The following is a 22,256-nucleotide window of genomic DNA, read 5'->3' as shown; positions in this document are numbered from 1 at the left end:
TACACAGACGATCAACTCCTAGACTTCTTGAAAGACGCAGGAGTTATATCGGCACGCAGACAGATAAGGTATTCCCGCCAAGAAGATGGAGCAGTGAAGTCATATCCACTTCACACGGTAATCTTGACTTTCAGAGACGACCGCCCTATTCCTGGAAGAATTTACTTGGGTTTCACCAGCCACCCTGTCGAGGAATACCTAGGACCCGCACTTCGCTGCTATAATTGCCAGAGATTCGGGCACATGGCGAAAACCTGCCGTAGCACACGTAGATGCAAAATATGCTCAGAAGACCATGACCACAAGCAGTGCAAGTCACTTCTTCAACCTAAATGTGCGAACTGTGCGGGGAACCATGCCGCCTCCTTCTCAGGCTGCCCACAGAACAAAGCAGCGGCGCAAATGCGTAGACATGAACTAATTCATGGAAGACAACCGCGACGCAATGAACCCGCACCAAACCTCGAGATTGTTCATCCAGTGCCAGATCACCCACCTCAGCGGGCACCGGAACCACCACAGCCAAGAGCACCAACAAGATATCCCTCCTCTAGAAAACAACCAACAGTGCAATCAAGCGACCAATCAAGAGGATCACAGTCAAGAGCCCAGTCCTATGCATCAATACTACGGAAACCCAGAGGACAACAGGCAGAAAGTAATACACAAGAAAGCTCCTGTACTCCCACACATTTCTCTCAGCGACCTTACGCGTCCACTGCAGAAGTGACACCAGCTAATAGCGAACATACTACAGCATCGGTGACACAACTGATTTTGCCAATGCTTTTCGCAGCTCTTAAGGCAATCCTATCTGCTTTGCCGGAAGCAAACAACCTACCAGAGGTAAAAGCCTTGTTGCCTCTAGAAGCACTGTTGTGTCAACAATCCGGGCCGAAACTGCGGCAGGCACTACATGAATAACCGCTACAAAAATGTCTCCATATTTCAGTGGAATGCCAACAGTCTTCGAAGAAAGTGCGCTGACTTTCGTAAACTGCTTGTGCAATACAACTTCCCAATACTTTGCATTCAAGAGGCGGGAATCACTGACGACTTTCGCCTCTCGAATTATGTGATATATAAGACTTCTCGTCAAGGTGCTGTTAGCAGAGTGCTCCTGTGCGTCAGAAAGGACCTACCATCTTATCAAATTCAGTCCAGTGATTCAGACTTCCCGGAATTCATCGCATGTAAAGTATCCTTTGGCAAGCTCTGTATAACAGTGATTAATCTATATCTGCAACCTTCAAACCGGATTTCAGTAGAAGCGCTAGTGGATATATTCAAAATAGCTCATTCTAATGTATTTATATGTGGCGACTTCAACGCACACAACATCATCTGGGGCAGTGATCACTGTGATGCACGGGGTAATGTTATTGAATGCGCCATAGATAAATGCAACTTGACTGTTTTAAACGATGGGTCGCCAACATTCCTTCGTGGATATAATTACTCAAGCTGCATAGATGTTACCCTGTGTTCACATGATCTAGTGAATGGTATGGGATGGACAACAGATATGGAAACGCGCGGAAGTGATCATTTTCCCATTCTTGTTAACCACCCTAGCATGCGCTATGATATCAGGCGTTACAGCAGACTAACCAACTGGCAAGCTTTTCGATACCGCCTAACGGATCAAATTAACCAACATGCAACAGTGGAAAAATTTACAGAATTTTTGCAGGATAATATGAACATATGCACAAAGAAGGTCCCAATACCAAAAGACTATGCTGCAGTTGACGGAGAATATGAACACCTAAGAGCCATCCGACGCCGATCCGAAAGAGCTTACCGACGGAGCGGAAGTTTAGAAGCATACAGAAACGCTCAGAAAATACACAATGTAATGCGCAGACGAATGGAAAGCTTAGGCAAACGGCGCTGGCGCGATTTCTGCGGCACGCTGTCTCCTCACACGGCTGTCCCACGAATTTTTCTAGTAATTCGTTCTTTAAGCGGACCTGTAACACAAAGCTTCCCATTTCGTGCTCTCGCTGTAGCCAGGGACACATGTGAAATATTGTTGCCCAACAATATTTCAACAATGCCCAACAACAGCCTGCCCAAGCCCATTGTTGGCTTGGGCAGGCTCGTATTTGTATGTAATTTTCGAAATAAATAAATCATTTATATATATATATTAGTTGCAGATGAATTTTGTGAGCTAATTTCCAGATCTGCCTTTTCATCACAATGTGCAGAATTTGATATTTCAGTAGAGTTGGCTAAGCGAAAAATTACTGCTTGCTACTGGGCCCAACATCCTCAGTTAGATCACACTTTCACATTAAACGAGCTCCAATGTGCAATTGCATCATGTCGCCAAAAGTCCGCTGCTGGGCCGGACGGCATTACGTACAATATGCTAAGAAACCTCGGACCGACAGGTACAAATGCGCTCTTAGACATCTATAATAACTTATGGATAGAGGAAACTGTACCTGACTCTTGGAAAGTCGCTCGAATCATACCAATTTTAAAACCTGGTAAGACGCCCTTGTGCCTTGAATCCTTCCGCGCCGTTAGTTTGACAAGTTGTTTATGCAAAGTAATGGAGAAAATGATTGACGCGCGACTTCAATGGTGGTGTAATGAAAGGAAGGTGTTGTCCAACTACTTAGTAGGTTTTAGAAAACATAGATGCACAATGGATGCAATATTAGATATAGTAACCTGTGTGGAGCACGAGCGTGCACGTGGAAACATGACGATAGCAGTATTCCTAGACATCAAGAGGGCATTTGACACCGTTAGTCACGTTCATGTTCTGCTAAGCATGTTGGAACTTGGTCTGTCTGGCCGGTCCTTGCGATGGATTTCTGAATTTTTATCAGGTCGCAAAATATTTGTTCAGACGGGTGAAGGAAAGAGTTCTGAACATATTGTCAAACAGGGAGTACCACAGGGAAGCGTACTCAGCCCCTTCCTTTTTAACTGCGTCATGGCTGATTTAACGCGAAGACTGCCATCACAGTTAAAGTTTTCACTGTATGCAGATGATGTGTGTATTTGGACATCTGGGTCTAAAGCTCAACTACTCCAGATGGCATTGCAAGACGGCATAAATATCATCAACCAATTTTTGAGAGAAAGAGGAATGGTACTATCACATGCAAAGACTGCTGTATTTCCCTTCACTCGGAAGGTGTTAAAAAATTTCACTCTTAATCTGGAAGGACACCCTCTAACGATTGTCACACAGCATCGATTTCTTGGCATAATACTTGATAGGCAGCTATCCTGGGCACCCCACTTAAAAAAACTCGAAAATGAGGTCAATGCCATAGTGACTGTACTTCGCAGACTTGCAGGCACATCATGGGGCGGATCAGTATCGTCCATGCTGACTGTTTACAATGCATTAATACGACAAAAAATTGCATATTCCGCGCCCATCTTACACGGACTTTCCCACACGTCAGAAGAGAGACTTCAAAGACTTTTAGCTAGAGGACTACGCCTGTGTCTAGGAGTTCCACGAGCGACTTCGAGTTCTCTTGTAATAGCTGAGGCTCGCCAATCACCATTTCCAGTTATGCGAACTACAGAAACATGCCGGCATTATTTCCGCCTTCAAACCCAGCATAAAAACCACCCATTGGCTTTAGACATAATGAATCGAGATAGAAGTTATGTTCATATAGAAATTCAAGAAAATCTTCACATATTGCCAGAAAATGAATTTTGGAACTCAGACATCGAATATCCTCCATGGCTGCTTGCAGTTCCAAAAATTGAATTATCAGTAGAAGGGATATTCAGCAAAAGAGACATGTTCATTCAAGCTGCTCAACAACTAGCACTATACCAGATATATATGCGGTATTCAGGATACACACACGTCTATACAGACGGCTCCAGTACAGCAACCTCTTCAACTTCATCATTCATTATACCGCACCTCAACAAACAAGAATCATTTAAGTTATCTCGTGCGACTTCGTCCACAACGGCTGAACTGTTCGCAATCCTATGTGCGGTAAAATTTATATTGTCAGTAGCAGAAGCGCAAAAATGGGTAATTTTCAGCGATTCACAGGCGGCACTAACATCACTGCAGCACAAAGGGGAAAACATTCAGCGACAGTGTAATATATGAAACACTTAAATACCTCACAAAGGCAAGCGAAGCAAAACATGCAATAGCATTCCAGTGGATACCAGGGCATTGCAACATTCCTGGCAACACAGCAGCTGATGAAGCAGCACGACAAGCGCACCTGAAAGATGATACGGCTCCGCTCCCAATATCAAAGAATGAATTACGCTGCATTATAAGGACAACGTCTTTCAACATGTCTAGAAACACTTGGTTTGACCAGAATTCTAAGAGCTCTGACTTATATCATATTGATCCATTTATTGAATTCAAATTTTCATTGTCATTAGATAGAACTATGGAAACGCTTATTCATCGATTAAGGCTAGGCACTGCCTACACAAAGCATTTCTTACACAGAATTGGCCGAGCGGAAACCCCCGAATGTGATTGCGGATTTGTAGATGAAGATATATATCACCTCATTCTAGATTGCCCACATCACGACACACCAAGATGCCGACTTAAATCAGCGCTAAGTAAATTAGACCGCAGACCTTTCAGTTTAAGGAAACTTTTGGGCCCTTGGCCAACAACGGCCTTGCAGAAGAGCGCTTTAAAAGCACTAAAGACTTTCTTTGAAGACAGCGGCATCGCTGCACGCTATTAGTGCTTTCATTGCTCTGTTCATTTCAATGTGACTCTATATATCCATCTGTTTGGGAATTATGTTATGTTGACTGCTTTGTTGTGACTGTGAATGATTGTTTACACGATGTATATACCACCCGCTGACTAGACAATGTACTATTAGGCAACAGTATCGTTTGTACTTTTGATACTTTCGACTACATAAGTGTGGAGACATTTGCCATGTATACTGTATGTACCCGCTGATCCGCTGACTAGAAAATGTGTTATTAGGCGACAGTATCGTTTCTACTTTTGAGACTTTCGACTACATAGGTGTGGAGACATTTGCCATAGTCTTCCTGTGGAAACGTTGCTTTATAAGTCCTGGTGCTTGTGTGAAATGATTATTTGATATGTAACCGTGAACCCTGAATGATGTATGACGGAACCACCCAAGAGATAAGGAGTAGCCGGCGCCTTAAATTGCGCGCCAACATCTCCTTATATCATATCAATAAAAAAAAAAGAAGGAAACTTGGCATAGGACAAACCAAGAAGCAGTCACTGTATTATAAGCAGAGTAATAGCAACAAAAATCTCGAAGATATAGTAAAAGCAGCGTAAACATTTCAGACTGACCTGTACAGTCCCCAGGGCAGCCACAATACTTCCATTTGAAGTAGTAATGAACAGATTACAGAGGCGTGTTCTATAACTACCGATGACGTTTGAAGGAACTTACAAGATATGAAACCAGGAAAAGTGGCGGAAGATGGAATAACAGTCGATTTAATCAATGATGTAGCAGACATGCTTTTTGAAAAGCTTGGGGCCCTTTGTTCGAAATATATAATGATAACGGGAAGAAGGCCAACTATATACTAATCCACAAAAATCGAGACGTTAAACAATTGAAAAATCATAGGCCCATTAGCCTACTCTCAGTATTATATAAAATATTCACCAAGATAATTTGCAACAGAATAAGGACAACACTTGACTGCAGAGTGCAGTTAGCCTCTCTGTATGGCTTTCATAGATTACGAAAAGGCATTTGATTCAGTAGAGATACCAGCAGTCTTAAAGGCATTACGCAATAAAGTACAGGAGGCTTGCATAAATACCCTGGAAGATATGTACAAAGCTTTCACGGTTACCCTAATTCTGAACAAGCAGAAAGATAGCTATAACGAAAGGGGCCTGACACTGCTATGATATTCACTGCATCCTTGAAAGAAGGCTTGGAAGGCTCAGGAGTAAGGAACAACGGCGAGTATTATATCCTACAACGAAAGGGGCTTGAAAAGGAGACACAATTTCTCCAATGCTATTCACTGCATGCTTGGAAGAAGGCTTGAAAGGCTTAGGAGTAAGAATCAACGGCGAATATTTCAGGAGCCTTTCGTTTTCAGATGACATTGCCCTGTTCAACAACACTGGAGATGAGTTACAACAAATGAAGGAGGACCTTAACAGAGAGATTGTAAGAGTGGGGTTAATACACAGAAAACAGAAAACAAATGCACAGAAAACAAAAGAAAACGATAAGTAGCCTGGCAAGCGAACAAGAATTCAGGATCACCGGTCAGACCCTAAAGTTTGTGAAACAATACGTTTACCTAGGTCAATTACACATAGGGGATCCTGATCATGAGAAGAAAATTTACAGAAAAATAAAGATTTGTTGGAGCGCATACGGCAGACACTATGAGATGCTGACTGGAAGCTTACTATTATCATTAAAAGGAATGGTGTACAATCAGTGCATTCTTTCAGCGCTAACATATGGGGCAGAAACTTGGAGACTGACAAAGAAGGTCTACAACAAGTTAAGGACTGCATGTTAGGTGTAACATTAGGAGACAGGAAGGGAGCAGTGTGGATCAGAGAGGAAGCGGGGATTGCGATTTTCTAATTGGCATTAAGAGAACGAAATGGAGCTGGGCAGGCCATGTAATGCATAAGTTAGATAACGGGTAGACCATTAGGGTTACAGAATGGGTGCCAAGAGAAGGGAAGCGTAGTAGCGGACGGCAGAAGACAAAGTGGGGTGATGAAATTAAGAAATTTGCAGGCGCAAGTTGTAATCGGTTGGCGCAGGACAGGGGTAATTGTAGATCACAAGGAGTGGCGGTCGTATTGAAGTGGAAATAAAATAGGCTGATAATGATGATGATGATGATGATGATGATGATAATAGTGATGAGTGCAAATTTTATGGGAAGGCCGAAAATGGAATGAATTGGTTGCATTTCGCTAAGGATTGAAGCAAGAATGTCCTCTGTTCAGGCTTTATGTTAAGGGCATAGAAAACGACTGGGCAACAGCGAATTAGGGCTTCACTTAATATACATTCGAAATGCGCACATGATGCCACAGGAAGTACCTGTGCCACAGACGAGATGTGCTACTAGCGGAAAATGCAAGAGATTTACAGAAACTTGCGAAAATATGTTGTAACGCTGAGAAAAGTATAGGCCTTAAACTTAGGGCATAGAAATCGGCAGTTGGGATCCTTAATGAACAGCCAAATTACTAGGTGTATCAATTCAACATCAATTCATAGACATGTTCAAGGCATATAAATACTTCGGCATACAGATAAGCGAAGGAGACTTGCTCAAGCAGACACCAAGATAATGTGAAAATAAGGGGAAGCGGAACACAGGAATATGAAAGGCATAGACCACATTGGGGCAATAGTAAAGATGAAGTGGTACGCGCAATCTGGAAAAGAGTAATTGTACCAGCGCTAACGTTCACAAATACAATTATGTGCTTAAATTTCGATACCTTGTCGTTGATGAAAGTTAACCAAAAATCGGTAGTCCGGTTGACTTTTCGTGCTCGATGCTCACGAAAACCACGAATAAGCTTGTGCAGGGTGACATGTGTTGGGCCTGTTCATAGATAGTGTAGATAGACAGTCAGGAGTCATCAAACATGAAGCGAGAGAAAGACAGACCGTGAATTGGATACAAAAAGTGGAAACAAAATGACAATGGCAATTTACAAGAGTGGCAAGAAAGAATTTAGAAAAAAACAAATCTGTACGATAACACAAAGGGCAGTGCCTTGTTAAGTGGAGAGTACGCATTTGGGCTAGTTGGTTCATCATTACGAGCAATTAACAGCTCTCGAAAACAGGACGAAGAGACGGACAAAGACCACAGCGCTGAATAACAACCAAGTGCTTCTTAACAATACTTGTTTGTTAGCCAGCACTATGGTGTGTGTCCCTCTCTTGATGCTGTTGTTGAGCGCTGGTAACTGCTTGTTCATTGAGGCACGAGCTTGTTGCCTAAGGACTAAAACATACCCGAGGAGATATGCCAAGAAGGTGAGACATGTGTCTGCTTCAGCCAAATCCGGCGAGAGCGGGGCACATCCTGATGCAATGCAAATGTATTCACCCAGCGAAACCCGTAGGTAAGGTACACCTTCCAGAAGCGCTTGAACTTAACGTGAATGGAAGTACCAACCGGCCAGCATTTGAGAAGCAAGAAAATTTTACAGTATTGAGGGCAAAAAGCCGAGAAAATATGTACAGGACCGGATCCGCTGCGGGCATAAGTAGCGTTACAAATTAGATATAGAAGTTTGAAGGAATACAAAAAAAGAAGATCAAGTAAACCGACAACATTAGGAAGATGTATACGAAATGCTACAATGAAAGGCATCTGTGACTACGGTGAATATTGCTAGGTGATTACTTACATCGCTACGTTTGAAACGAAATGCCACAAATAATTTAAATCATCAGCATCATTACTATGAATACAATAATTAACGAGATACACAGTCTTGAGGACAGCCGCGCTCTACAGTTCGACCTGGCATCATTCTCGGTGCCATTTACTCATGGTGCCATTTACTTGAACACATTTTAAACCATAATTTTCCCCCATTCTCTTTATTTATTCACTCAATCAATCAATTTATTATTATTAGACATTATTACAGTTGTAAAGGAAATGTTATACAGAAGGAGGTGTCAAAGTAAAAACTATCAAGGGGACGTCCTCTTATATCATGTACAGATGTGTAGAATAAACGATTAGCAACGATGGTAAAAACAGCGGGGAAACCAAATCATCACATTAGAAGTGAATAATCAAGCATGTGGTAGTTGAAGATACCACAGGAGTAAGCAAGAGTATTTTGATATTGAAATACACATCAAAAGTAGGAACATTACACTAATTGAATAGGAATATAGTGATTATAGAACATCAACAACAGTGGGCAATGCAACAAAAGAAAATAAAATTGTAATCGGCTATTAATTTAGTAAGATGAACCGAAAGAACTATAAAACATGACGATACATTATATGTATATATATATATATATATATATATATATATATATATATATATATATATATTGTCACGAGAGGAAAAGCCAGTCAGTCAGTTCTAAGCGAACGGCCGTTCACAGTTCGTTTCTGCAGCAGCTACCACGCACACCTCTTCTTCCTCGACTTCTAGCGTAACTAGCGCGTGCCATTACCCCTCCCTCCAAAAAAAAATAATAATAATAAAACAAAATAAATAAATAAAGTTGGGGAGAGGTTAAAGGCCACAAGGAAAAAAATAAAAGAAATGAGAAAGACAACGGACGTGACGACAGGGGCCGCATCACAAAGTTTGTGGATGAGAGTCAGCGCGAATGGTAGGGCTTCATCCTGGTAACCTGAACAATGTCAGAGGAACGTGGTCGACGGGAGTGGTGCGAACTGTCGGCTGGAATAACTTCGTAGTTGACAGGACTTAGACGACGCAAAACTGTGTAGGGTCCAAAGTATCGGCACAATAATTTTTCTGACCGGCCTCTCTGACGTATAGGCGTCCAAACCCATACAAGATCTCCCGGGTTGTATGTGACGTCTCGATGGCATATGTTGTATCGACGAGCATCTTGACTTTGTCGGGATAGAATTCGTTGCCGCGCAAGGTGCCGCGCTGCTTCGGCACGCTGAACAAAGGCGTCTGTATCTGGTGCGGTAGGTTGCGACGAAGTTGGTAGGAGCATCACGTCGAGCATAGTGGTGACGTCGCGTCCGTAGACCAGACGAAAAGGAGGAAACCCGGTGGTTTCTTGTAGGGCAGTGTTGTACGCGAATGTCACATACGGGAGCAGTTCGTCCCAATTTTTATGGTCCGTGGCAACATACATGGAAAGCATATCCGCAATCGTTTTGTTGAGACGCTCAGTTAAACCGTTAGTCTGCGGGTGATACGCAGTTGCCGTACGGTGCGATGTCCCGCTCAGCTGCAGGATATCTCGGACCAACTGGGCAGTGAAGGCCGTACCACGGTCTGTGATGACGACAGCGGGAGCACCATGTCGAAGGACGATATTTTTGATGAAGAAGTTAGCAACATCTGAAGCAGTAGCTCGCTGAACGGCTTGTGTTTCGCAGTATCGAGTGAGGTAATCGGTGGCGACGACGATCCAGCGGTTATCAGCCGAAGACTTGGGAAATGGGCCGAGTAAATCCATCCCGACTTGTTCAAAAGGTGAGCAAGGAGGTCGGACATGCTGAAGCAGACCGGCTAGTTTCAGTGGTGGAACTTTGCGACGCTGGCAATCTCGACAACTTCTGACGTACTGCTTCACGGTTTTTGTGAGTTGTCGCCAATAGTACCTCTGCTTGATCCTCGCGAGAGTACGCGTGAAACCAAGATGCCCGGACGTTGGTTCGTCGTGGCATGCACGTATAACGTCGTCGCGGAGAGTAGCGGGAACAACGAGCAGGAAAGCGGTTGCCGTAGGGTGAAAGTTCCGCTTGTATAGGATGTCGCCACGTAGGCAGAAAGATGACAAGTGACGCGCGAACTGCCGTGGGGGTTGTGGGCGGCTTCCTTCAAGGTATTCAATCAAGGGCTGGAGCTCGGAATCTTGGCGTTGCTGTTGAGCAAGGTTTAAAGTCGGAAGAGTACAAAGAAAACCCGAATCGTCGTCAGTATCTAGTGGTGCGGGTTCGACGGGGGCGCGGGAGAGACAGTCGGCGTCAGTGTGTTTCTGGCCAGACTTATAGACGATGGTCACATCAAATTCCTGCAACCGAAGGCTCCATCTTGCGAGACGGCCTGAAGGATCTTTGAGATTCGCCAGCCAGCAGAGAGAGTGGTGGTCGCTGACGACACGGAAGGGGCGTCCGTACAGGTATGGGCGGAACTTCTGAATAGCCCATATGACTGCCAGACATTCTTTTTCAGTTGCTGAGTAGTTTTTTTCAGCAGCAGACAAGGTTCGGCTGGCATACGCAATAACGCGCTCAACACCAGCTTGAAACTGTACGAGTGTCGCTCCGAGATCAACGTTACTAGCATCAGTATGCACTTCTGTGTCAGCCTCGGTATCAAAGTGACCAAGGATCGGTGGTGTCTGTAGACGTTGCTGAAGGTCGTGGAAGGCGTCGGATTGTGCCGGGCCCCAAACAAATGTGACGTCGTTCTTGATGAGTCGTTGTAAAGGTTCGGCAATTTCACAAAATTTGGGTACAAAACGGCGGTAATACGCGCAAAGCCCTAAAAATCGGCGGACATCGTGTTTTGTCTTCGGTATCGGGAACAGAGCGACTGCCATGGCTTTGTCAGGGTCAGGGCGCACACCGGTGCTGCTGACAATATGACCTAGAAATTTGAGCTCCTCGTAGCCAAAGTGACATTTCTCGGGCTTCAGGGAGAGGCCGGCGGTGCGGATAGCTTGAAGAACCGCCTCAAGCCGCTGGATGTGTTGTTCAAACGTGGTGGAAAAAACAACTACATCGTCTAAGTAGACTAAACACGAGTTCCACTTGAGGTCAGATAAAACTGTGTCCATCATGCGTTGAAATGTGGCCGGAGCGGAACACAATCCAAAAGGGAGGACCTTAAATTGATAGAGACCGTCGGGTGTTATAAACGCCGTTTTTTTCTTGTCCCGTTCGTCAACTTCAATTTGCCAGTACCCACTACGTAGATCCATTGAAGAAAAGTAACGGGCATGTCGCAGGCGATCCAAGGAGTTGTCAATTCGAGGAAGTGGGTAAACATCTTTTTTCGTGGCCTTGTTCAGTTTGCGGTAATCGACACAGAATCGTAGTGAACCGTCTTTCTTTTTAACTAATACAACAGGTGAAGGCCAAGGACTTGTCGATGGTTGAATGACATCATCGTCGAGCATTTGTTTAACTTGATGACGAATAGCATCCTGTTCTCTTTGCGACACGCGATAAGCGTGTTGGCGAACAGGTTGGACGGTCGGTTCAGTGATGATTCTGTGTTTGATTAAAGGAGTCTGTTTGACCTTCGACGTGGTGGCGAAACAGTCGCTAAATGACGATAGCAGAGTGAGGAGCCTCTTCTTCTCGTTTTGGTCTAGCTGTGGGTTGACGTTGATGTGACTGGTCAAGTCCACATCGCTGGGTTCCGGAATCGAGATTGTCGTTACTGAAGCACAGGCGTTGGACTCGGCCACCGTTTCAAAGTAGGCCATGGTGGTATGCCTCGCAAAGTGTTTGTACTCGCCACTGAAGTTGGTAACTAGAATCGTGGTTTGCCTATGTTGGAGCTCTACGAGACCTCGTGCGACGCCGACTTCGCGATCCAGCAATATGGCGAGGTTACCTTCGGCGATGCCTATTCCTAGTTGTTCTTGGGGGCATTCAACAAGGACGAAGATGCTACTGCGAGGCGGTAACGTCACGCAGTCATCGAGCACGCGTAAAGCCATGCGGTGATGTTCATCCTCCACACTCGAATCCGAAGATACATCGTTAGAAAAAGTCACGAACAAGTCACGAAGGTTAATGATCGCCCCATATTCCTGGAGAAAATCCATGCCCAGTATAACTAGCCGAGAACACTTGGGCAGCACAAGGAAAGACGCTACGAAAGTCGAAGTAGAAATTGCAAGTCTGGCGGTGCATCGTCCAATGGGTGACACGAGGTGTCCTCCGGCCGTAATCAGATGTGGGCCGTCCCACGCTGTCAGCACCTTGCGTAGCCGAGTGGCCAGTGAGGCACTCATAACCGAGTAGTCAGCTCCCGTATCGACAAGTGCAGTTACCGGATAACCGTCGATTGAAGCAGTAATAGCAGCAGAAGTTCTTTTTGCAATTTCGAATGAAGGCGTCAGCGGTACGTCGCGAGGGGATGGCGTCGGCGGAGGATATTTGACGGTTCGCATGACAGCGGCCTCACCCCCGGAGGTCGCCGTTTTCAGTTTCCCCGGCGCGGGCTTCCACCGTTGACTCCAGCGGAATCAAAGGCGGGTCGAGCACGGTTTGGTGACGCGTACCGACGAGGTGAAGGCGACCGTGACTGTCTTCGCTGTTGGGCAGGAGGAAGCCGGTTACTTTCTAAGTATTGCTCGATGTCGTGCGGGCGTTCGCCATAGCGTGGGCAACGGGCGTCCGGATGGTAGCCGCGCAGACCAATCCGTCGGTACTGGCAGTCGCGATACATGTGACCAGCCTCCCCGCAGTGATAGCACAACGGACTGTTGTCGGGGGCGCGCCATACTGTAGATTTGCGCGGACCAGGATGAAAAGGAGCTTGCGGATTCGTGCGGTGGATCGGACTTGGGGAGCGTCGAGAAATCCCAGCAGGCGGCTGCGAAAAACGGCCCGTCGACGGCGCGGAAGCCCGAAGAGCATCCGCGTACGAGAACGTGGGAGGTTCGGGTCGTGTTGGTGGCGAGGGATGAACCACTCTGCCGATTTCTTCCCGAATCACATCCGTAAGAACCGCGGCACTGGGAGGTGCCGGAGCTGATGCATAGGACTTCTGCAGTTCTTCTCGAACGATTTGTCGTATTAGCTCGGTAAGGGACTCCCTGTCATCATTCACAGGTACGAGAGAGCATGCAGCAGTCATGGTGGTCCGGCGTTCATACTGCGAGAGCCGCTGCCGAAGAATACGTTCCATAACTGTTGCCTCACGAACGAACTGAGAGACTGTTGTAGGAGGATTGCGCACGAGGCCCGCGAAAAGCTGTTCTTTTACGCCTCGCATTAACAGACGCACCTTCTTGTCTTCTGGCATTAGTGGATCGGCCCGACGGAACAATCGCGTCATGTCTTCGACGAACATGGCGACGGTTTCGTTTGGCATTTGGAACCTCGAAGACAGTGCCTGTTCGGCTCTTTCTTTCCTTTCGGGAGTGCAGAAGGCTTCGCAAAGCAGTCGGTAAAACTCCTGCCAGCTGGTAAATGAGGCTTCGTGGTTCTCGTACCATACTCTCGCCGCGTCTAAAAGGGAAAAGTAGACGTTCTTCAACTTACGGCGATCGTCCCAGTCGTTAAAGGCGGCGACCCGGTTGAAATGGTCCAACCAGTCTTCAACGTCCTCAAAGGCGTCGCCATGGAACGGGTTAGGCGTGCGAGGCGCGTTGAGAATGCATGGTACGGTAGCATTTGGGATCCCCTCGGTTTGGCTTGCGGTAGTTGTTGACATCTTCCTCACGGAGCTTGCCAGGGGGCTGTATTGCGGTGGAAGACCTTGGAGGCGACGGCTGCTTCGATAGATTTCTGCCGTCCCCGAGGTATTGGCGTCGGTAGCTTCTGGTTGAGGACCCGTAGGCATAGGATGGATGCGTACCCAGCACGTCCACCAGTTTGTCACGAGAGGAAAAGCCAGTCAGTCAGTTCTAAGCGAACGGCCGTTCACAGTTCGTTTCTGCAGCAGCTACCACGCACACCTCTTCTTCCTCGACTTCTAGCGTAACTAGCGCGTGCCAATATATATATATATATATATATATATATATATATATATATATATATATATATATATATATATATATATATATATATATATATATAATGAAATGACGTATTATTATCGCCTTGCCTCATTTTTTAACCATGCATTGTTGATGAGGGTTGCTGCAACGACACCTCGGTGCGCTTTTTGGTAGTATGTCAAGCTTTTCCGCCCACTCAAAGCGCGTAGCATAACGAGGCTTGTGCGCGCTAAGTGGCGCCGGTAGGTTTACAGGACATTGCTCTACCTTGCTTCCCTCCCTTAAATATTTAGCATCTTTCCTTCTCCCTTCACCTGAATATACCTTAGTGGTGTAGAATGTCACAAGCGATTCATGTGGAATTTGCATTGAGCGTGTGCCGAAAAACATGTGAGTATATATAAGCACCGTCTTCTGACCTTTTCACACACTACAACTTGTCAAGTCTTTATAACTATCCCACACTTCCATCATTTCGCTGCCGACGCATAGTCATAACCACATCCTCTCTTTATGCGAAATCCTTCCTGGATTAATTGCATGTTCGGATCTATTAGCTTCTCGTTCACTGCGGGATCCGCGGGCGACAACCGGGGAGCCTAGGCGCTTCTATGTCCCTCCCTCATTCAGCAGACACATTCCCCTACACAAAATGCAGTCTCTAGTACTATTTTCTCCATCTTGGTATCTTGCAATCTTCAATATCATTCAATATCAATATATTTCACATCTTCCAATCTTTCAGTACCTTCCTTTTGTTCAGAGCTTCACCCTTCCTATTAAGCATTTTTTTTTTCTAGTTGCGCTCCACTCCTGTCTTCTCATAGTTTCTCTGTCCTTCCGCCCGTGTTCTACGTCTCTCCATTGCATGTTATTGCTGTATTGTTGCTGATTAGGTCGCTGTTTGTCCTCTTCTTTTTTGATCATCTTTCTGTGCATCAGTAACGGTACCATAGTATTGTAAATAAATTTGATTAATTGGTTGATGGAATAACTGTGTTATTACTATTTCCATTGCTATGGCTATAACTGCCTAAAAATCAGGCTTCTGTGCTAGCCTTAAACATTCCTTTCTATATATTTAGCTCTTAGCTTCTGACAAAGTATGTATTGCAGATTACTCATGCGTTACGTGTGCTGCCATTTTCACCTATGTTTCTTACTTGTTGCTGTCGACATGACAGCACCAATATTTACTTTACAACGTCTTAATTTTTTCAGTATATATGAAAAGAACAAACCACTTGTAGTTCATTTTAATCTTATTTATCTATGCCTAGTTTGTTATTTCACATCAAAATAGCAACCCCTATTCTACGTTACATTCTGTGCTTCTTTATGAAAAAAACTGCTTGGACGCGCAGTGTTTTTCATAAAGTAGCACATCATTTAATGTATTGAATGAATATGCGTTCCTCAGCCGAGAACATCTGACCTATGCAAATTGTGCAGAAGGCATAGTCGTTTTTTACTCTTTCACGCCAAACGCTACCAAGATGAAGGACACTTGTTTAACAACATAATCAAAGCAGAACTTGTACTGTCGTAGTTTTGAAACAAGTTGTAAATACATTCAATGGGCATAAATATCAGCAGGTATTAGAGGCTGGTCGATATTTCAGCTTGAATAATATTTAATTAGGTAAGCAGTCATTCCACTGGCATATGTTAGAAAGCAAGGAAAATGAGTCGTCAGGAATCGAGAAACCAATGGTGTCTTCTTTAGGCGCACCGTGCTTACCTTCATTAAACACCCATCTATGCATGCATTTCTTGATTTCACTTACGCACTTACCGAAACAGAACGTGATTCGCGCCTCAAGCATATGCTACGCAGAAAAAAGGGTAGCCATGCCGGACTACTGCTAGCCACAGCATTGGTACTGTTGGTGTTTTGTCGCCGCTTGCGACGATGAGGCCCTCATTAAAAGGCGCCATATACTTGCAGTGAAAGTGCTAACCCCGCGACGTGTAGTTTATTACTTTTTTTTTCAACGCCATCGTGAATTCTTTTACGCAGGTTGCAGAGAGCATCTGCGTTTCCTCGCGGGTATATCTAACGGCGTCGTTCAATGCAACGATGCGAGGTACGCGCTTCTAAACGATGCAGCCCACGGCGTCTTAGCGTCATCAGTGACTGGCCAACATAAAGAGGCTACAACTTAAGGCGCGTGCGATGGGCAGCGCGTGATATATCCTTCCCTGCGCCTGACCTTCGATAGCAAAAATTTTCAGTGGTCTTCATACTATTCATGCGGCGTCCGTCTCCATTCCGTAAGTCTTGACTTTAAAAGACTTGCTCGGCGCCGGACTGGTTTTCTACGGTGCAGTGCATCCTCGCGATGTGCTGTAAGCACTGCCAGGTCGTTGCGTGTTACCACCGCTTCCTTTTTTATATGTGTATGATTCTCCTTGCATCTCATTGGACTGCCATCCGCGTGGCATGAGACGCTTAGTAATTAGAAGAAAGCGCGGACACTGGAGCAGTTGCTACACCGAGGCGGATTCGCTTTAGCTCTTTTCAAAGGTGAACTCTAGCGACGGTGTACCTGTAAGCGCTTCGTATAAAACGAGCTATACATAAAGGACACGCGGCAGTTCGGCCGATAGGAATACGAAAGTCGACATGGTAAGCGGATGTTTTATTCGCATTTAAACGCTGGTTTATCTCTGATAAGATAAGCTCACTTTACACTGCTCGACATGATACCGCAAAATATGAAGCCTACAACTTGTGCGCTCAACAAAGCATAGTCATGTGTATGCCGAGTGTTTCAATTATTTGTTTGTTTTCATCCGATTATAGTGCATTTCAGAGCAGGAAAAAATTTTCTCGCAGAGTTACGCCGAAATACTTGGCATACAAAAGGTGGCTGTGTGTAGGCATTGCGTTAGGTTGTTCACTCGAGCTGCAATGTCGAGAGTGTGCATTAGGTGAAGCTTAAAACAGAAACTTATTCATCTACCGACCTGGTTCCTAATATCTCCCAGATCCGAACCTGCATTTTTCTTGCTCTCGCCGGCCGTGCGCTGTCCGGTTACATCGGCCGCGGTTTTGGCCTCGGCTACGGCATCAGCCATTTCGGCGTCCAGCATGGGATCGGCTACTCCGGCCTGACAGGCTTCGCCCACAGCATCGGCTACGCCCCAGTGGTAGCGTCAGGCTACACGCTCGTTCCGACGTACACGGCTGCCGTTCCTGTGACCGCCTACCACGCTGCTCATGTAGTGGCTGGGCCACCGGCCGTCACCCACGTCGCGGCGCTCCACGCGGCTCCAGCTGCCGTTGCCACCGTGGCCGCTGCCCCAGTCGTAGCCGCCGCTCCGGCGGCAGTGACCAAGGTGGCTGCGACGTTCCACGCTGTACCACATGTGGCAGCTGTTGCTGCTCCAGCACACGTGGTCGCGGCCGCTCCTGCTCTAGCAGCCACCACCGTCCACCACGCTGCCCCCGCCGTCACCACCGTCGCACAAGGAGCGCCAACTTACGGCTATGGTATCGCTGGCCTCGGCTATGGTGCTGGAAACTTCGGCTACGGTCACGGACTCGGTGTGTATGGCCTCAACTACGGCTATGGTCTTGGCACGAACCTGGACTACAACGCCCTCGTCAGGAGGAAGAAGTGTAAGTGGCGCTCATTCGATATTGCTGCGCATGTTTCAAACCAATGAGACTCATGGTAGCGGACACAGACACGAGCGTAAATGCGAAGGACCGAGCAAAGAAGGCCCGATAAGATTATCAACTCACAGCTGAAGTTTTATTTAAAGGTGCGAGTGAATATGTATGCGCACAAAATGAAAAGAAGTGCTCCATAATGTCAAAGAAAAAATTCAAGGAAAGTATATACGACACATCAATAATTGTTTATTATATCGATAAATGCAGTCTCTCTCGCAAATATACTGATCTCCAGTATAAGGAAACATCACTGCATTTCCTAATGAGAAATGTCTCTTCACTAGCAGGGTTGCTTGTTGCCCTTCCAAATATTTGAATATCATCTCTAATCCGTCTATCCCGAGTTGCTGCTTAATATTGCTGACGAGATCACACAATCATGCGGACTGGGAGTGAAAAGCTGAAGCGAAGAAGTAATCACCCATTTATAGTGGCAGCACTCTCAGCAAGAACAACTCGCACATGTACTAGAACATTCGCTCCTTGTTATTTTTATATGTTTTGGCCGCCTCCTCCTCACTACTGTAATTCGATTTTACACAGTTTTCTGTCAATGTCTCCGCACTGTGAAATTAAGTTAAACACGAATACTCTTTAATTAGAATGATGCTCTCAAAGAACACGCTGGAGTTATCGACGAAAATAGGTGAAGCATAGGCTAAAACATGCTGTGGAGAGAAATGCGTTGCCCGGAGTTGCCAATTTTTTCCAAGTACTTTTTGGCTGCCAGGTTTAGGTGCTGCCGCAGCTGAGGCGGCCTTCCTCGTTGACTTTATTCTAACGTCGGCAAGTAACATAAGTAAATGCAGTATTTGTTGACCTAAGGCGTCAAGAATTTCCCTGATATATTGATGCAGTTAACATGTAAAAGTATGAACACATGTGCTGTTTGACGTACAAGCAAACTGACGCTTTTTTATTTTGATTTATTTTGCAGAAATGGAGCTACTTTGTGTACATACTGTCGTCTTGCTGAAGACCCACCAGCTGACATCATTCCTCTTATCGAGGTGGTATCAATGCCAGTCGTAGATGAAATAAATGGATTTTGTTCCTATGGTTCACTAAACGAATGATTTTCTTCTTTCTCTAGTCTTATTGGTGAAGTGATCTTGGAGGCCAACTGCTAAATTTAGGGGGACATATTTGACGTGCTCGAAAGCGTTGGTGCTGTAATGCATAGGTTTTGGGCGAACTGGTGCCTCTGTAAAAATTAATAACCTCGCACAACAGCACAGGGCAGGAAATATCCTTCAAGTGGCAATTTGCAGGTTTCTCAGTGCACAGTGCACAAGACTGAGGAAGAAGAGTATGCGCTGTGATTGACAAGAATCGCTCGTTGCAATGATTTTATAAAAGATCAAGAATTCACAAGGAGCACGATGCTAAAGGGCAGTTGTGGTAAAGCACACTTATAAAAAAGACGTAGCTGCTCTAGCAGCGCACGAAGAAGGTATTCGGACCGCAAAGAATTCGGAGGCATCAGCGTGGCGTCCAGGCAACGTCGTCTAGGCCTTAGTAGGATTGTCTGGGTCCTGCCCCAGCAGCTGGTGCCAACCAAGCCGTCAAGCCTAAGGTCATGTCTCACTGAGGCGCCGACGCCGACAGCCAGGACCATAGTGCTCGGCTTCCCGTCTGGGCACACCAGAGAGGCAATGAGTGCCAGAATTTCTCGTTGCGCGTCAGCTAGCGTGCAGTGCTGAACTTCGCAGACTCAGCACCGGTAACCACGCACTCTGTTAACTCCATTAAGAAGAGTCGCACCACGCTAAAATTTAGTATCAGCATAAATTTTGTCTGGAAATGGGAAATTTGTGTAAGAGTTCAGAAGGTATTGGCAAAGGAGCGTTATCGTTACTTGTTCAGCTATGTATGTGTTTTTGCTTCTTGTGCGGTTGGGGTTATCTCTGCTGATGTGTTTCTGTGCTACAAATGATACTTCTCTTGTCGTAAATTCCTTGTGCCTTTGACTGGTATTCTGCGATGTGGGGCGACAGGCCAGGTTTGGCGTGGCAGAGGGCATAGTTGTTTTACTTTCAATAAAACCGACGAACTGGCAAAAATTCCCGCCATGCGCCTATTAATGTATATCCAATCGCAGAGTGAGTAAGCGCAGCTGACCTTTGCTTGTACTAGGTACCAATGGTAGCCCTCACGCTCATAAAGTATAAAATATCTAAAATGAGAACTGTTGATTATTTATTATATTTTTTAATTATGGGGCTTCACTTGCCAAAACAACTTTTTGATTTTGAGGCGTGCCGTAGTGGAAGACTCCGGGAATTGCGACCACCTGGGGTTCTTTAACGTGCCCCATAAGCTAAGCACACGGGTGTTTTCGCTTTTCGCCCGCATCGAAACGCGCCCGCCGTGGCCTGGATTCGATCCCGCGACCTCGCGCTCAGCAGTCCAACGTTATAGCCACTGAGCAACCACGGCGGGTATTTGATATAATTCGATCGTGCTCCGTTATTATCCCACCCACTTGAAGAGGAAGAAATGAATTTATTCTATGGCACCCCTGGCTTCGCATCACATTCAAATCGAAGATCGTGGTACGTTGGCTTCAGCGTCCTCAAGAGTCCTAGGAACAAGAGGAAAGGCTACCCTGCGCAAAGTGCTATGGCAAAAAACAAGCGGTCAACGTGGTACATCAACTCTACAAGTGTGCTACTGCAGAAGGCATTCGAAGAAGGCACCTTCCTCGAGGACCGCTACTACCTACGCATCCGTTTGGCCGGCGGACATGAATTCAGGGACCCAATTTCAAGTCGCCAATCTTCTAAAGGATAGTATTCACAGATTCTGGCCCTTATCCCCTGGTATAAAGCTGGGAAAACATCGTAGTCCCAGACACCAGTAATCCATTTTTGAAAGCAAGACGTTTTTACCGCCGCCACCACTAAACCCATCATTAACTTTACGAAGGCACCTCGGAACAGAATAATGACTTGGTAATTATTCTTTTCTCCCATGCTGGATACGTATGTTTTGTCGGAATGTCCTAGTTTAAAATCACGGTTGGAAACAGTTCGTCTTCAAGTTACCTTAATTTTAGCCTCGCGTTTTTATGGGTATATTTTATCACATGAATCATACTCTACTACCAATGATGATTGTTTTCGGTAATACTACCTTCTAAAATAATATATGCTCAGTTAGAAAAGTATGAAAAATTTGGCTGCACTAAACTTCCGAAGGTAAACATCATTCTTGCTATTACATTCAGACGAAGTTTGTGTCAAGTGGCATAGGCTGCCCCTCGTTTTCTCCTGTTTCTTTTTTTTATGCAACAGAGCGCCTAACAATGTTTGGTATGATGCTGTCATCACAAAATGAGCATCTTTTGAAGCACCGTGTGAGAGCGAGTGCGTCCCGAGCAGAAGTTTGCCTGAAGTGCAGGAACCTTCAGGTAGAATTCTCTTGATCGTAGAATTCATCATTCAAATATTGTATTTCGAGTGCATGATCAGGCATTTCGCAAAGATCTCCACGAGTTGCTGTCGTGTGTTAGCTTAATGACACATAACTTGGCTGCTGCATAACCGCACTGAAGCTATTCCTTTAGCGCTGTAAGCTCAGTTATCAGTTTTTCCATGAGCTCTGTGGTTACTAGTTATCAGCAGGAACAGAGGCTAAAATGCCATCTTGATGTTAGTGATCTGTGCTAAAAACCATGATAGGAATAAGATGTATGTTCAACGTGAATGGCGGAGTTCACGAAGACTCGCATCACCTTTTCGATAAAATGGATTATGAAAGTGTGGAGTGAGCTCTGCTGCTTGACCGGCTTTGGAGTTCAGTGTGGTCAGAAATGCCCGCTTTACTATGGTGAATTTATGTTTGAAGTCCTTTTGGACTGCACATGTCTCCCGAAGATTATTCTCTGTCGTTTTCATCAGAAACTGCTGCGCCCTGGCGTCTGTGCATAAACATTGTAAGTTGTAGGTTAGGGCCTTTCGCAGAAAGTAATGATCTCGAGTGTGCGAAGTCGGGCCAGTTAATTGAGCGATATTCAGTGAAGCAACGAAAATGGCGCAGCAACATCGCCAATAAGAAAGAACACAACACAGGCAATAATGTTGGTTCCTCTTTCATTGGTCATTTCGCTTCGCTGTTATTCTCTCGTAATAATCTCAATTATTATTTCTGCCA

The 22,256-nt window shown here is 45.4% G+C and overlaps 2 protein-coding genes across 2 annotated transcripts in view; one reads left to right on the top strand and one right to left on the bottom strand.

Annotated features, from left to right (window-relative positions):
* Window positions 1–22,256, bottom strand: part of LOC135910971 (uncharacterized) — a 110,064-nt gene that overhangs the window by 52,135 nt on the left and 35,673 nt on the right. The gene's annotated exons all lie outside the window — the stretch shown is intronic.
* LOC135910954 (cuticle protein 63-like) lies at window positions 16,896–19,170 on the top strand. Its single transcript, XM_065443025.1, has 3 exons — window positions 16,896–17,048; window positions 17,411–18,044; window positions 19,039–19,170. Coding segments are annotated over exons 1-3 (639 nt in total). The 5' UTR covers window positions 16,896–17,045; the 3' UTR covers window positions 19,041–19,170.

Source organism: Dermacentor albipictus, chromosome 2 (assembly GCF_038994185.2).
Source record: "Dermacentor albipictus isolate Rhodes 1998 colony chromosome 2, USDA_Dalb.pri_finalv2, whole genome shotgun sequence".
Lineage (NCBI taxonomy): Eukaryota > Metazoa > Arthropoda > Arachnida > Ixodida > Ixodidae > Dermacentor > Dermacentor albipictus.
This window is presented reverse-complemented; position numbering and strand designations above follow the sequence as displayed.